The 17,958-nt window shown below is 47.4% G+C and overlaps 1 protein-coding gene across 2 annotated transcripts in view; it reads left to right on the forward strand.

Annotated features, from left to right (window-relative positions):
* The window catches only part of LOC134909670 (probable ATP-dependent RNA helicase DDX43), a 575,661-nt gene that overhangs the window by 515,796 nt on the left and 41,907 nt on the right, over positions 1-17,958 (forward strand). For both annotated transcript variants that reach the window (XM_063916810.1, XM_063916811.1), the window contains 2 exons: positions 5,785-5,923; positions 6,078-6,165. In XM_063916810.1, the coding sequence (XP_063772880.1) occupies positions 5,785-5,923; positions 6,078-6,165 (227 nt within the window). The remainder of the gene's footprint in view (positions 1-5,784; positions 5,924-6,077; positions 6,166-17,958) is intronic.

Here is a 17,958-nt window from a genome sequence, read left to right on the forward strand (position 1 = left end):
AAACAATTAGTACGGTCCAGACGTCTCAAAAACACCGTCAAGGGTTTTAAAACGCCCGTTTACTTTAGTCGGTCGACACAGACACAGACAGGGACACTGAATCCAGTGTCGACGGTGAATAAACAAACGTATTCCTTATTAGGGCCACACGTTAAAGGCAATGAAGGAGGTGTTACGTATTTCTGATACTACAAGTACCACAAAAGAGGGTATTATGTGGGATGTGAAAAAACTACCATAGTTTTTCCTGAATCAGATAAATTAAATAAAGTGTGTGATGATGCGTGGGTTCCCCCCGATAGAAAATTATGGGCGGTATACCCTTTCCCGCCAGAAGTTAGGGCGCGTTGGGAAACACCCTTTAAGGTGGATAAGGCGCTCACACGCTTATCAAAACAAGTGGCGGTACCGTCTATAGATAGGGCCGTCCTCAAGGACCAGCTGACAAGGCTGGAAAATATAATAAAAAGTATATACACACATACTGGTGTTATACTGCGGCCAGCGATCGCCTCAGCCTGGATGTGCAGAGCTAGGGTGGCTTGGTCGGATTCCCTGACTAAAAATATTGATACCCTTGACAGGGACAGTATTTTATTGACTATAGAGCATTTCTATATATGCGAGATGCACAGAGGGATATTTGCACTCTGGCATCATGAATAAACGCGATGTCCATAACTGCCAGAAGATGTTATGGACACGACAGTGGTCAGGTGATGCAGATTCCAAACGGCACAGTATGGCCGTATACAGGAAGAGGACTTGTTTGGGGTCGGTCCATCGGACCTGGTGGTCACGGCAACTGCTGGAAAATCCACCGTTTTTTACCCTAAGTCACATCTCTGCAGAAAAAGACACCGTCTTTTCAGCCTCAGTCCTCTCGTCCCTATAAGATCATATCTGCCCAGGGATAGAGGAAAGGGAAGAAGACTGCAGCAGGCAGCCCATTCCCAGGAACAGAAGCGTTCCACCGCGTCTGACAAGTTCTCAGCATGGCGCTGAGACCGTACAGGACCCCTGGATCCTACAAGTAGTATCCCGGGGGTACAGATGGGAATGTCGAGACGTTTCCCCTTCGCAGGCTCCTGAAGTCTGCTTTACCAAGTCTCCCTCCGACAAGGAGGTAGTATGGGAAAAAATTCACAAGCTGTATTCCCAGCAGGTGATAATTAAATTACCCCTCCTACTACAGAAAAGGGGTATTATTCCACACTATATTGTGGTACTGAAGCCAGAAGGCTAGGTGAGACTTATTCTAAAAATTTGTTTTTGAACACTTACAAAGGTTCAAATTAAGATGAAGTCACTCAGAGCAGTGATAACGAACCAGGAATAAGGGGACTATATAGTGTCCCGGGACATCAGGGATGCTTACCTCTATGTCCCAAATTTGCCCTTCTCACTAAGGGTACCTCAGGTTCGTGGTGCAGAACTGTCACTATCAGTTTCAGACGCTGCCGTTTGGATTGTCCACGGCACCCTGGGGTCTTTACCAAGGTAATGGCCGAATTGATGATTCTTCTTCGAAGAAAAGGCGTCTTAATTATCCCTTACTTGGACGATCTCCTGATAGGGGCATAGTCCAGGGAACAGTTGGAGGTCGGAGTAGCACTATCTCTGATACTGCTACAATCAGCACGGGTGGATTCTAAATATTCCAAAATCGCAGCTGATCCCGACGACACGTCTGCTGTGCCTAGGGATGATTCTGGACACAGTCCAGAAAAAGGTGTTTCTCCCGGAAGAGAAAGCCAGGGAGTTATCCGAGCAAGTCAGGAACCTCCTAAAAACAGTGCATCATTGCACAAGGGTCCTGGTAAAAATGGTGGCTTCCTACGAAGCAATTCCATTCGGCAGATTTCACGTAAGAACTTTTCAGTGGGATCTGCTGGACAAATGGTCCGGATCGCATCTTCAGATGCATCAGCGGATAACCCAATATCCAAGGACAAGGGTGTCTCTCCTGTGGTGGTTATAGAGTGCTCATCTTCTAGAGGGCAGCAGATTCGGCATTCAGGATTGGATGCTGGTAACCACGGAGCCCAGCCTGAGAGGCTGGGGAGCAGTCACACAAGGAAAAAATTTCCAGGGAGTGTGATCAAGTATGGAGACTTTTCTCCACATAAATATACTGGAGCTAAGGGTAAATTTATAATGCTCTAAGCTTAGCAAGACCTCTGCTTCAAGGTCAGCCGGTATTGATCCAGTGGGAAAAACATCACGGCAGTCGCCCACGTAAACAGACAGGGCGACACAAGAAGCAGGAGGGCAATGGCAGAAACTGCAAGGACTTTTCGCTGGGCGGAAAATCATGTGATAACACTGTCAGCAGTTTTTCATCCCGGGAATGGAAACTGGGAAGCAGACTTCCTCAGCACGACCTCCACCCGGGAGAGTGGAAACTTCATTGAGAAGTTTTTTCCACATGATTGTAAACCGTTGGGAAATACCAAAGGTGGACATGATGGCGTCCCGTCTGAACAAAAAACGGGACAGGTATTGCGCCAGGTCAAGAGACCCTCAGGCAATAGATGTGGACGTTCTGGTAACACCGTGGGTGTACCAGTCGGTGTATGTGTTCCCTCCTCTGCTTCTCATACCTAAGGTGCTGAGAATTATAAGACGTAGAGGAGTAAGAACTATACTCATGGCTCCGGATTGGCCAAGAAGGACTTGGTACCCGGAACTTCAAGAGATGCTTACAGAGGTCTTATGGCCTCTGCCGCTAAGAAGGGACTTGCTTCAGCAAGTACCATGTCTGTTCCAAGACTTACCGCAGCTGCGTTGTCGGCATGGCGATGGAAAGCCGGATCCTAAGGGAAAAAAGGCATTCCGGAAGAGGTCATTCCTACCCTGGTCAAAGCCAGAAAGGAGGTGACCGCACAACATTATCACCACGTGTGGCGAAAATATGTTGCGTGGTGTGAGGCCAGGAAGGCCCCACAAAGAAATTTCAACTCGGTCGTTTCCTGCATTTCCTGCAAACAGGAGTGTCTATGGGCCTCAAATTGGGGTCCATTAAGGTTCAAATTCGGCCCTGTAAATTTTCTTCCAGAAAGAATTGGCTTCAGTTCCTGAAGTCCAGAAGTTTGTCAAGGGAGTATTGCATATACAAACCCCTTTTTTGTGCCTCCAGTGGCACTGTGGGATCTCAACGTAGTTCTGGGATTCCTCAAATCACATTGGTTTAAAACCAGTCAAATATGTGGATTTGAAGCATCTCACATAAAAAGTGACCATGCTCTTGGCCCTGGCCTGGACCAGGCGAGTGTCAAATTGGTGGTTTTTTCTCAAAAAAGCCCATATCTGTTTGTCCATTCGGACAGGGCAGAGCTGCGGACTCGTCCCCAGTTCTCTCCCTAAGGTGGTGTCAGTGTTTCACCTGAACCAGCTTATTGTGGTGCCTTGCACCTACTAGGGACTTGGAGGACTCCAAGTTGCTAGGAGTTGTCAGGGCCCTGAAAATATGTTCCAGGACAGCTGGAGTCAGAAAATCTGACTCGCTGTTTATACTGTATGCACCCAACAAGTTGGGTGCGCCTGCTTCTAAGCAGGCGATTGCTCGTTGGATTTGTAACACAATTCAACTTGCACATTCTAAGGCAGGCCTGCCACAGTCTAAATCGGTTAAGGCCCATTCCACAAGGAAGGTGGGCTCATCTTGGGCGGCTGCCCGAGAGGTCTCGGCATTACAACTCTGCCGAGCAGCTACGTGGTCAGGGGAGAACACGTTTGTAAAATTCTACAAATTTGATATCCTGGCAAAAGAGGACCTGGAGTTCTCTCATTCGGTGCTGCAGAGTCATCCGCACTCTCCCGCCCGTTTGGGAGCTTTGGTATAATCCCCATGGTCCTTTCAGGAACCCCAGCATCCACTAGGACGATAGAGAAAATAAGAATTTACTTACCGATAATTCTATTTCTCGGAGTCCGTAGTGGATGCTGGGCGCCCATCCCAAGTGCGGATTATCTGCAATACTTGTACATAGTTACAAAAATCGGGTTATTATTGTTGTGAGCCATCTTTTCAGAGGCTCCGCTGTTATCATACTGTTAACTGGGTTTAGATCACAAGTTGTACGGTGTGATTGGTGTGGCTGGTATGAGTCTTACCCGGGATTCATAATTCCTCCCTTATTGTGTACGCTCGTCCGGGCACAGTACCTAACTGGCTTGGAGGAGGGTCATAGGGGGAGGAGCCAGTGCACACCACCTGATCCTAAAGCTTTACTTTTTGTGCCCTGTCTCCTGCGGAGCCGCTATTCCCCATGGTCCTTTCAGGAACCCCAGCATCCACTACGGACTCCGAGAAATAGAATTATCGGTAAGTAAATTCTTATTTTCATACTTTACGATCCACGTGAACAACAGTTGGGAACGGTAGCCTGTGCCGAGCACAGCGGTAGCGAAGCGAGGCACCTTGCCCGAAGCATGGCGAGCAAACACGGTGCACTAATTGGGATTCCCGGTCACTGTACGGAGAAAACGACACCAAAGAAAAGTAAAAAAAACTCATGTCGACCTTTTCTCATGTCGACCTAGAAACCATGTCGACCTACTTACTGTCGACCAATAGTGGTCGACCTAACTCTAATCTACCTAATATACCACACCCCTTCAGACTTATCATAAGGCCATGCAGTAATTTTGGTATATGAAAATACAAAAGCAAGAATTTTACCATAGTGTGTGTTGTTATTCCCTTTTGTCTCTTATTGCAAACTTTGTATTTGGTGACCTATTGTGTACTGAATTAGAATATAATAGTGCGTTTCCCATTTATTTATACAATTAAATGCTGCGCAGGGATGGAAAAAGTTTCCCCCCAAAAAAGTGTTTGTTTTTTTAACTAGTTTTTGTTCTTTAGTATTTTAATGAAAAAAAATCCTGTCTATTATACTAAAACTGTGAAACATTGATAATTATTCAAAACCTTGATCAACCATGTTTTAATGCTTTCTAACATTAACAATACAAATTTATTAGACTGATTTCATTTATTTTACTCAATAAATCCAAATTTTTACTGCTTATTATTCCTATTACATTACATCCATTTATATGGCGCCACATGGGATCCGCAGCACCCATTACAGAGTACATACAAATGAGCAAAACAAGAAAACAGTACTTAGTTCTTGAGACTATAGGACAAGTACAGAAAACTAGGGGTTAGGTGCCATCAAAGGGAGTTTAAGATAGTGTGAGTAAGAGAAGGAAAGTTATATGAGGGGATAAGGCCCTATTGTTGCGAGCTTACAATCTAAAAGGTAGTCTAAACATAAAACATACATAGTACACTCAGATTAAATTGAAAATAAGAATGTTAGGTGTGGCATTGTCCTGTCCTATAGTATTTTTAGGGGAGTAGTTTGTGGAGTCTTAGTTGATATAGTACCTCTTTGATCTGTTTCACCTTCCCTATTTCTCTGATGTGTGAGTTTACTGCATTGGTTTAGCCTTTAGCTCACACAAATGAAGACCACAAGTAACAAGAATGTGGGATAATACCAGGGGGATTCCCTTATAATTGGCCTTTTTTAAGCAGTCATGGCACCGAGCCCGTATTCACAGCATAATAATAATAATATATATTTTTTCTTTTTAGTCAGCATCAGGGTTGGCATAAACCAAATGGTTTATTTTGAAAAATGTTGTTACCAAATTCATGCATATTTATTTCTACTTTGTGACACAACTACATCCTTTCATTTCTTATCTGCTAGCTAACAAACAAAGCATTATATCTACGCTTCAAAAATAATTCCTCTTCCCTTCTAGGGAGGGTACGAATATTAATAGCTACGGATTTAGCTTCTCGTGGACTTGATGTGCATGATATCACCCATGTTTTCAACTTTGATTTTCCACGAAACATTGAAGAATATGTGCACAGAGTTGGTCGTACTGGTAGAGCTGGGTGAGTAGATATCTCCGTTCATGAGACAAAATCCATCAGGGTTTCCAATAATTTTGGCAATTACTCATTAAATGGGTTCTTGGGATGTTAAGGAGTGGACCTTTCCAAATTACATTTGTCAATGATGCTGTTTGATCTCCATACTTGCCTACAGACGCTCTGGTGAATCTGTTACATTGGTATCTAGAAAAGACTGGAGAGTTGCAGGAGAACTGATAACTATATTAGAACGTGCACACCAAGTAAGTCTCAGGATATATGTAATGCAGAGATCTAAAAATGAGCAAAAGTGTGGCTTTCTGTGTCTCCAATAATGATACTGTTATTATATATTCTTTTTTTTTTTTTTTTTTTTTGAATAGAGTAATTTTTATTCAACAGCGTAATAAAGATACAGACATTTCAGTGTACACTGGGAAGCACATTTGGTATTACACGTTATTCTGAATCATACTTGTCTCCAAGGGTATACATGTACGAATGACATTCCCGGTATTGCTATTCCCGTGCAGTCTTCCCACAATATACATATTTTCTGAAGTCTGTAAACAGATCATGATTCACATACTTAACATTTTATATATTTTCTCCCCAAACCTTTATTATAATTACCCCGTCTAGTAGGCCTTGTATAGCGCACAACCCCTCTACCCCCGAACAAAACCCCCTGAACAAACTCAAGCCTAGTGAAGCCATGGTGTGTATGGTGTGGTGTGGCAGCTAGATAGTTAAACTACTACGTTAAAGGAGAGATAAAGGTTCGGCCCAGGGCCCAAATAGCGCACCGCAGCGAGAGCCGGTGCCCTCTAAATCTGAAGGGCAAGGGAGGAGTATGTGGAATTGATCCAGGGAGACCATATCTTCTCGTATTTGGTAAGGGCATTATATTTCATATATACATAGCGTTCTTTTAATAGGGTATCGTTTACCAAACCTTTGAAAGCAGGTATCGTGATCGTGGGAGGACGCGGGGCCATCCATGTCCGCGCAATACACACCTTTGCAAGAGCGCACATACTGCGGGCATACATGCTTTCCCAACGGGACCCAGAGTCAGGATCGCCCACCCCCAAAATACAAAATCTCGGAGTCAGCAAACCTCTCGGTATCCCCGTATGTTCCAGAATCGACCCGACCCCAGCCCAGAACGTCTGCTGCAACGGGCATTCCCATGTGAGGTGCCAGAATGTGCCTCCGGCAGCCCCGCACTTGGGACAAACATCAGCGCTATCAGACCTAAATCTGACCAGCCTGCTCGGCGTCATGTATGATCTATGCAGAATGAAAAGCTGTATCTGCTGAAACCGCAGCGATTTGGTGACCTGGCTCGGGTTACCCAGAGCCCCTTCCCAATCTTCCCCATCTATGGGACCCAAGTCACACTCCCAGCTCTCCCGAAGATTCGAGAGCGGGTCTGCGTGTATTGTTTGAAGAAGGTACGAGTAGGTGAAGGAGATCACCTTGACTCGACCCAGTGAGTGTAGAAATATTTTTATGGGGAAGGGGAGGAGCGCCGGGGGAGAATCTCCGAACTGCACCTGCAAGGCGTGTCTGAGCTGTAAGAATCTGTAAAAGTGAGAGTTCGGGAGTCCAAACTCCTCCTTTAATTGCTGAAATGATTTCAATGAACCATCGCTATATAGCTGGGACAGTGAAACTATCGAATACGGAGCCCACACCTCCCCGCCCTCTAGAGACCCCAGTTAACTAAGCAATGTGGAGTGCCATAGGGGAGTATCCGGGTCCATACCCTCGTACCCAAGCAGGCCCTTCAATGCTAGCCATATCTTCATAGCCTGAAAGACAATAGGAGGTGAGAATCTAGAAGGGTTTCCCCCCACCAGGACCTGTGCCGGGGAAAGATCCGGGTAATAGCACCTAATGAGCGCCCAACTTAGTCCAGCCCCCTCCCCTCCTCGAAGCCACATACCGATATGCGATAGCTGAGCAGCATAGTAATACAGTAGGAAGTGGGGCAAGGCCAAGCCACCGTCCCTTTTTTGTCTGGTAAGGGTGGATCATTTTATTCTAGATCTTTTATTGGCCCATATCAAGGACGTCATGACACTATTTAATTTCCTGAAGAAGGCTGGAAAGATGTATACAGGGGACTGCAAGAGAACATACAATAGTTTAGGCAAAACTACCATTTTAATGAGGCCGACCCTGCCCGTCATTGTCAGTGGAAGCTTACACCATGCTCTCGATTTGCGCACTACCGTCTGTACAAGAGGGTCAAGGTTTAAGGGCACAAAGTCTGATGGGTCGTTAGTAACTAGGATCCCGAGGTACTTAAACTGGACTGTCCAACACAGCGGTAGGGATATTTTCGGAACCTGGGGGAGGGAGCCTATAATGGGCATAATTAATGATTTGGACCAGTTTATGCGGAGACCCGAATACCCACCAAAGGTCTCAATGACCCGCAACACAGTGGGCATATCCACCGCGTAGTCTCGGAGGAATAACAGCAAGTCATCCGCATAAAGGGCTATTTTGTCAGTACAGGAACCCGTATCTATTCCCCCAATGTCCGGGTGTGACCTAATCAAACAAGCCAGGGGCTCTATGGCTATGGCAAACAGGGCAGGAGAGAGGGGGCATCCCTGTCAGGTGCCCCGTGTCAAAGGGAAGGAGGAGGAAATGTAGCCGTTCACCAGGACCCTGGCGCGTGGATTCTGGTATAACAATTTGATCCATTGTATAAAGTTTGGGCCAAAGCCCATGTTCCTCATGTCTCCCCACAGGCAGGGCCACTCAACGCTGTCAAATGCCTTGGCCGCATCCAATGAGACCACAGCCGCGTCCGAGGGGAAGTCATGAGGAGCCTGCAAAATAGTGTACAGCCTGCGCAAGTTAATGGATGTGGATTTCCCAGGCATGAAGCCGGTTTGATCCGGATGAATTATAGATTCAATTACTAGGTTGAGCCGGACCGCAAGAATTTTCGCCAGGATCTTGGCATCGGTGGGAATAAGGGAGATCGGCCTGCAGGACTCCAAAAGTTTAGGGTCCTTACCAGGCTTTGGAAGCATTATGAGAATAGCCTCGGACATTGAGGGAGGAAGGCAGTTAGCGGCAAACATATCAACATACGTGTCAAGCAGCTGAGGACCAAAGAACTCAATGTATTGTTTATATAGTTCCGTGGGAATACCGTCACTACCCGGGGATTTACCACTAGGAGACACCTCCACCGCCGACGTCACCTCCTCCAGGTTCAGAGGCGCGTCCAAGGCGTCCCTAGCCTCAGGGGAGAGTTTAGAAAGGGGTATATTTGTCAGGTACAGGTCTAAGTCCTCCATGGAGCATGTCAGTCGACTATCATATACCTCCCTAAAGTAACGGAGGAACATCTGTGCGATGTCAGGGGTGTTATCTACCGTGGAGCCGTCGGGGCCAAGCATCTGCGCTATCGTGGTCCCAGGTCGGTCATAATGCACTAAGTGGGCCAGCAAACTACCTGGTCTGTCCGCCTGCATGTAGATTTTAGTGGCCCTAAACAAGAGGGAGCGTGCATTTTTGTCTGAAAGGTGAGCCAGCCAGGCCTCCTGAGCCACCAGCAAGCGGGCCTTCAGCGCAGGGGTACCCTCAGTCAGGTATCGTGTCTCCAGGTCCCTACACTCATTCTCAAGCTGTCTTTCCGTCGCCCTGCGAGCCACCTTGCAGGCAGCAATTTTGCCAATCAATGTACCGCGCAAATACGCTTTGAATGCATCCCAAACAACCGGGGCCGTGCCCGCATTATCCGCGAAAAATGCCTCCCGTGTGGGCGCTAAATCCGGGCAATCGCCCAGCTGGACCAGCCAAGATGGATGCAACCGCCAATATGACTGTCCCCTCTGACAGTCCCCATCCAATTACAGCACCAGGGGTGAATGGTCGGACACCCCCCGTGCCTCATAACGGACAATCGTCACGCCAGGCAGAAGCTCAGGCGAGACCAGGGCCAGGTCGATTCTGGAAAAGGAGCCATGTGTACCCGAATAACAGGAGTATTGCCGAAGGGTAGGATTCCGAATCCTCCAGGCATCTACCCACTGCATACTATCTAGAAAATCTGCAAATTTAGATCTAGATGAAATCAAGTCACCCCTTGGTCCCGAGGAGCCCTCCATCTGTCCAAAGAGGCATCCAACACAGTGTTGAAGTCCCCCAGGCAGATGACAGGGGTGTGGGGGGAGGAGGCAACAAATGAGGCGGCCTTTTGCAGGACATCATATGAAAACGGGGGGGGGAACATACACAGACAATAGGAAAAAATTACGTGAAAACAGTTTACATTCTAGGAACACGTATCTACCATGTGGATCTGTATTTGCCCTGATCATCTCAAACTGTACAGTACTCTTTATTATTACCGACACCCCTCTGGAATAAGAGGAGTGCGAGGAATGATACGCCCACCCCACCCAAGGCCTGCGGAGCGACAACAGCCTATTCCCCTCCAAGTGGGTTTCACTTAAACAAATGATATCCGGGCCATATTTCTTGATCATTTTAAATACTAAGGATCGCTTAACTTTGTTGTTGATGCCCCGGACATTCCACGCCAAGATTTTTAAGGGAGGCATGTCGGCCAAGGTATCAACAGGGGCACAACACTCCTAGCAACCGCCCGTCCACCCGGCGCTCCGCTCACGTAATCATGTCGTCCGCAGGCCCCGAACCCCGAGCCGAACCCCAGAAAACAGTTCAACCCCACCACACCCTCTGAATAACAAGTATATAGGCTTCGTAAATTCAAAACATATAATAGAAAAACTGCTGAGAGGCCAACAACGGCCCCCAAACATCCCCCCACCCCGTATACCTCCCCGAACTGTGGCATACCCATATCCCTAACCAAACTCTTGCCCTGGAGATCCCAAAGCCTACGGCAACACTGTACTAGGCGTACAGATCAAAACAACCCCAATGCAAAACCTTTATACGTTTATATCACTTCTCAGCAAAGTCCAGAACCACTAAACGAGAGGAAGCTCCCTGGACTTATACTTGCGGAATGTAGGCCCATAGAGGAGGGCGACCCGATGTCAGTCTGGAGCCAGCTGGCGGACCCCAGGAGCATATCTGTCCAACCAGGAAGCCGCTTCCCTTGGCGAGCTGAAGAATTTGGCCTCCCCGTCCGCCACCACACGCAACCTGGAGGGGAACAGCATCGAGTAGGGTAGATTCAGGTCACGAAGACGTCGCTTAATGGGAAGAAACTGGGCCCGGTCTTTTTGAACGTCCGCTGTAAAGTCCGGAAATGCCGACACCCGGATTCCATTCCGGATCAGGGGGCCCTTCACGCGTCCCAGGCGCAGGACAGAGTCCCGATCCTTGTAGTGCAGGAATTTTGCTATAAAAGTTCGTGGCGGGGCGCCTGGGGGTAAAGGCCGGAAGGGCACACGGTGAGCCCGCTCCACTGCAAACTGGGAGGTAAAGGATTCAGCGCCATATACCTCTTTTAGCCAGGACTCCAGGAAATCTTCGATGTGAGCCCCCTCTTCCTTTTCGGGGAGGCCCACGAATCTCAGGTTATTTCTGCGGAGTCTGCCCTCCATGTCCAGGAGTTTGGTTTGCAACATCGTGACTTGTGTAACTGCAGACACCGATCGTTGTAAAGGGCCGCTGAGGTCCTCCAAGTTGGAGACCCTTGTCTCGGTTTCGCCCACCCTCTCCCGTACTCGCTAAACGTCCTGTCGCAGCAGTGATAAATCACACTGCACCTTCTCCATTTTGTCCGACAGACGTTGTTCACTGGCCGCTATGGCCTCCAGGACCTGCTGGATGGAAGGAGCAGATGGCTGTGTATTCACCCTTGAGTCGGCCCCGGCCGAGGGATCCATTCTAGCAGGGGGGGAGAGCTTAGGAGATGACTGCGTCGACTGGGTTGCAGGCTGTCGAGCAAACTTCTCCAATTTAGCCGCGGCCGCACTCTGGCCGCCCCTCACCATCGTATCAAGGCCCAGCAATACTCAGAGTCCCGATATTCAGTGTCAAGAAGTATAGCAGTGGGTGGTGAATGCAGTATCAACAGCACGTCAGGCACTGGGATAGCCTGCTGTTATATTGAAGGGAGAAGGGGGGACCAGGGGAGTCCAGTAGTATATATATATCCAGTGTATAGTATTCCAAAAGCAAAAGGCAGGGCAGCTGGGACCAGTTGAAATCCTCCAGCCCAGTATAATCTTCACACACACTGCACCCTGTAGTGAGGAGAGACACAGGAAGCTGCAAGTAAAATGGCCGCCCAGCACACTGATTTCCCCTTCTTCCCTCCCTGCACCAGCCTTCAGGGGAGCAGGATTATGTATGTGTGGAGCCCTGGGGGTGCAGGAGTGGGGTGCCGCTTCCCTCCGGTGCCGCTGTGGAGCACCGGAGGGAAGCGCGCACCCGGCGGAGCTCCAAAACTGAGGCCGGGGACTGGATTGCGGCCTAGGCCCGGAGTCCGGACGGCCGCTGGCGCGAGCCGGGAGCGCTCGCACAGGTCAATAACGGTGCCTGCCGCTTCCCCAGTGCCGCCAGACAGGAGAGGAGTCCAGGGGAGACCACAAAAAAGAGCCCCATGAATGTTTCAGGATCAATATCCAGGGAGCTCCTCGATCCTGCTGCCTAGTCCCTTGCCGCCGTGGCCACGCCCCCGTTATTATATATTCTTAAACTGAGAATACTTCATGCTAGTGCACTTTCACTGAAACCTAACTTTCCTTCATTTCAGTGTATCAATGGGGGTAATTCCAAGTTGATCGCAGCAGGAAATTTTTAAGCAGTTGGGCAAAACCATGTGCACTGCAGGGGGGGGGGCAGATATAACATATGCACAGAGAGATAGATTTGGGTGTGGTGATTTCAATCTGCAATCTAAATTGCAGTGTAAAAAGAAAGCAGCCAGTATTTACCCTGCACAGAAACAAAATAACCCACCCAAATCTAACTCTCTCTGCAAATGTTATATCTGCCCCTCCTGCAGTGCACATGGTTTTGCCCTACTGCTAAAAAATTTCCTGCTGCGATCAACTTGGAATTACCCCCAATATGCGAGCATCCATTGATATTTTAAATGGGGTATCTAATTTGGAAAGGTGGCAGGTCCTTGAGCTGTAAGAAGTGCTGACTTCATTTCTTCTCAGGCCTTATAGCAAAAATACAGGTGTATTTGTGGAAAATATTTAAACACTGATGCCTTCATACAGCTAACTATTATCACTTTGCTGAGTTAGGCCAAGAACTGGGTAAATGACTACACTTTTCAGACCAATGTCAATAAAATACTTGAAACATGTTTTGCAGCCCTAATGCTGAGATGTTGTAAATTTAAATTCAGTAGTTTTCCAGGATCAAGACTTGTGATACCCCCTAGCAGCACGTATTATTTAAGAGTCTCTTCAGAGCAGTATCAAATATCAAGCTCCGAGAAAATAATATTTCTTCTTCATTCCATAGGGGACACAGGGATGACACAGAGTATAGCCTGGACAGGTAGAGTCTGGGAACCAAATAGCTAAAATTTCTTTCCCAGCAGCCCAGGCTCCCTCTCCTCTATACCCCAGCCACAGGCAGACAGTTTTAGTTTGGTGCCAGCAAGGAGCAGGCAACATTTTGAAGGGGCTGCTTTTAAGTGGCCCTTCATTTTATTTAATTTTTCTTTTCTATTTATTTTTTTATTTAAGTGGGCAGTGAAAGGCGTCTTATAAGACGCCATCCCTGTTGCTCCGACGACCCCCAGCTCCAACTGGGTTATTGGCTTTGGCCAGGACTCCTCCGCTCACATGGGACATGTCCTGGAGCTGCATCTGTATGCACAAGGAGCCGCTTAGTGGCAGCTTTCACCGGCGGTGTTGGCAGTTAAGGCTCCTGTCTGCACCACCCACTAGACCACCATTGCAGCTTCTGACAACAGGTAATTGCCAATTTGTGGTGGCGGTCATTTGCCCTGGGGTCCAGTCCAGATGGGGAAGTCAGGCTCAGCACTACCCCCTTGGTGCACTCCCCCTCTGCACACAGGCGGGCACAGAGTGATATTTTTTATCTCTCCCCTCCTACATAAAAGTGGTGTACTGCCTGCATTAGCATATCATATATTTCTCTGGCTGGGTCCACAGGATTATCCACAGGATAACATTGGGATATTGTCGAGCGACAGCGAAAATGGCACCAACACGGTCACGAGCTTTCTGGCCTCCCAGGATGCATTGGGGCCTCCACTATATAGTCCCGCCCACTGACTCAGTCAGATCAGTTTTTTGCTTGGTGCGGCAGGAAGCCGCATGGTCACAGGGCTGCTGTGAATAAAGCAGCCTAAAGCTTTTATTATTTTTTATAGACTTACTATATTGTTTTTTTGAGCGACTTCTCTTAACAGCGTCTTAAACGCATATTAGAAAGAGTCGCTCCAACAACTCCCCACCGGGTCGCAACAACGCTTACCTTCGAGTATCAGTGCTGTCTCGACGGGCGTCTGTGTCGGATGTTCTAGAGAGGGATCAGGACACAGCTACACTGATTTGGTGGAGACTACAAACTGTGTTGATGCGCCGAACATCTCGAGTGTGACAGCGCTATGCTCCGGGGATCATAGGCGCCAGGACTAGGTAGAGGCCGCGATCCCGGGAGTTTAAGTCAACGGGGGGATTCAGACGCTCTCCTGGCCATCCCTCCTCCGAGTTCATGGGCATTTCCCGCGTGTCTCTCGTTTCATGAACAGAATGACCTCGCTTCCGGCTCAGACGCTACCACGAGGGTACTCGGTCGCAGCTTAGACGCTACGGTTGTGTACACTGGAGATAAAACCCGCCAGACCGTGTCGCAGGCCTTAGCGTCTCCATACACGTGGAAGTCGCTCAGCGTCCGTGTCCGTTGGTGAGCGTTTGTGTCCGTTATCAGTTACCAAGAGCGGCAGTGTACACCAGTAGCGTCTGAATCCACTCAGCGTCTTACGAGCGTATTTGCTTGGATATGGAAGTGTGGTGAGTCTCCCTGTATCCTGCTCTCCGGAGGCAGGGTATACAGTACTAAAAATTCCTTCTACTTTTTAGTATGCATTGATAATTTTTAGTACCTATTGCATATGAGACCTGTATATTACTGTGTTTTCTACATGTTATGTTGAAAAAAAGAGCCAGTTAAAACAGAAGTACAATTTTCCTACTTATGTATAAGTTGTTATGGAGGTTGAATTCTCATATGACAATGTCTAATGTTTTAACATGTGACTGACTGGTAGTATGTGTGCTGACTTTTTTGTGTAATGTCAGTCCTGTTCTGACCCTCAAATCAGGTGCACTGTGGTCAGATTGATCTCACCTCTATATACTGACATATAGGGTGTTTTTCAGTCACAAAATTGTGTAGTCAATAACAGATTATTACCATGTCTGTGAGTGGCAAAAGTGATGAGAATTTATCAAGCACTCCTATAGCCCTAACATGCTTATCTTGTAAGTCAGGGGTAAATGATATGAATCAATTGGTCACTTATGAGGGTTTGTGTGCAAACTGTTTCGCTTTTCAGCGAAGTAAAAGACAGAAGTTGGTTCAACCACCAACAGAGCCACCATGGAATATGTTTGCAAAGACTCTATCTTCTATAGCGGACAAGTTAACTACAGTAGCACCACCTCAGGGGTTAGGTTACACTATGAACCCATACATGCAGCTCCCTTCCTACGGCTTGGTTCCAATAGCCACTACAAGCAACCAAGAGACAGTTAAGACTAAGACAGATACGTCTATGTGGCAGACTACACAAGATGATACATCGGACGATGAGACAATAGATTTGACTCCGTATGATAATCAGTTGCAGAGTTTTAGTTCAGATGATGTAGCTGAACTTATTAATGCTGTGAAAGCTCTTCTCTCGTTGGAAGAGCCAGCCAAGACAGTGTTAAAATCTAAAGCACCTGTATTTAAACGAACAAAATCAGTGAAAGCTGAATTTCCAGCGTCAGATGAGTTGACGGAAATGATGGATGAGTCTTGGGCAGCGCCCAGTAAAAAGTATAAGATTCCTAAGAGATGGGATTCGTATTATCCATTTCCAGCTGTGGATTGTTCGAAAAGAGAAGTTCCTCCAAAATAGATGCACATGTTCTGCGACTCGTGCATAAATCTGCTTTACCACTGTCATCTACCTCACTAAATGATGTCACAGACAGAAGGGTAGATAGCCTTTTGAAAAATATTTTTTCTCTAGTAGGAGCAGCGGTAAGACCTGCTATGGCTTCGGCCTGGGTAGCAAAGGCAATGGGCGAATGGATAGAGGAACTAGAGAATGACATCCCTTCTCCTACTAGGGAGCAAGAGGATCGTTTTTGCCGGTTAAGACAATTTGCCCTGTATTTGGAAGAAGCAGCAATTGATGTAGGCACAGTTGCTTCTAAAGCTTCAGCCTTGACAGTAGTCGCTCGCAGAGCAGTTTGGCTACGGACCTGGAAGGCAGATGCGGAGTCCAAGAAAGAATTGGAAGCATTGCCTTTTGTCGGTAATATATTATTTGGAAAACCTTTATCGGATATCCTAGAATCAGAGGCTGAATCGAAAAAGGTCAGATTTCCGGCTGCTTATAACCCTAAGTCCAAGGGTTTAAATTTTCGCTTATTTCGCTGGCAAAGCAAAAGCTAAAGAGGAGCCTAAGCAACCCCAGTTTAAATCCAGGGGTAGTAAGCAGTGGGCTAGCAAAAAGCCAGCTTGCAAACCTGAACAGAAACCGTCAGCCTGAAGAGACAGGCCTCCGCCTGCAGGATTCCAGGGTTGGGGTCCGACTCCTTCAGTTTGCACACATATGGCAACAGTCAACAGCAGATGCCTGGGTGCAGAAGGTAGTATCTCAGAGGTATGGGTTCCCATTCAGGAGGCAGCCTCCTTAAAGATTTTTTTGCACCAGCCTGTCTCGTATAGAGTCGAAGGCCAATGCCCTGCAAGAAGCAGTCCAAAAATTACTGCAGTCAGGTGTGATTGTCCCAGTACCTCCATCACAAAAGGGACAGGGGTATTACTCCAATCTGTTTCTAATCCAGAAACCAAATGGGTCATATCGACCAATTCTAAATCTGAAAATGTTGAACAAATACATATGGATCACGAAGTTCGACATGGAGACGTTACGCTCCACAATGTTGGCTATGGAACTGGGAGATTACATGGTATCTCTGGATGTACGGGATGCTTACCTACATGTGCCTATAGCACTGTCACATCAGTGTTACCTCAGGTTTGCCATCCTCCAGGAACATTTCCAGTTCCAAGCTCTGCCTTTTGGGCTAGCTACAGCACCCAGGGTGTTTACCAAGATCATGGTGGTTATGGCAGCTTGTCTGCGCAAGCAGGGGATAAGAATATTCCCATACCTCGACGACCTGTTAATCTTAGCACAGTCGCAAGATTTACTGTTGAGCCATCTTCAAGAGACGATAGTTTGTTTACAGAGACACGGGTGGCTCATAAATTGGGAGAAGTCGTCCCTGAATCCGTCACAGCGGATGGTTCATTTGGGGGCCATATTGGATTCAGACCTACAGAAAGTTCTCTTACCAGAGAAAAAGATAGTCAAGGTGCAGGTCATGGCTCAGGAAGCGTTGCAAGCCCAGACAATGTCAGTCCATGCAGTAATGCGACTGTTGGGTCTGATGGTATCAACCTTAGACATGGTGGAATATGCGCAATTCCACTCCAGACCATTGCAGCACCTGATTCTGACCAAATGGAACGGAAATCATCAAACGATAAAGAAGCAGATGATAAAGATTCCAGTAAATGTAAAAAGGTCTCTAGCATGGTGGCTACAGACAGACCATTTAAACAAGGGGAGACCCTTTTGGATAAAAGAGTGGCAAGTCCTGACAACAGATGCCAGCCTGCAAGGCTGGGGGGCGGTACTCGGAAGCCTATGATTCCAGGGAAAGTGGACCGCAAGGGAAAGTCTCCTGCCGATAAATCTGTTGGAGATAAGGGCCGTTTACTTGGCTCTAGTTCAGGCAAAGGACAATCTACAAGGAAGACCAGTCCAGATCCGCTCAGACAATGCGACGGCAGTAGCATACCTCAAT

Source organism: Pseudophryne corroboree, chromosome 4, assembly GCF_028390025.1.
Source record: "Pseudophryne corroboree isolate aPseCor3 chromosome 4, aPseCor3.hap2, whole genome shotgun sequence".
NCBI lineage: Eukaryota > Metazoa > Chordata > Amphibia > Anura > Myobatrachidae > Pseudophryne > Pseudophryne corroboree.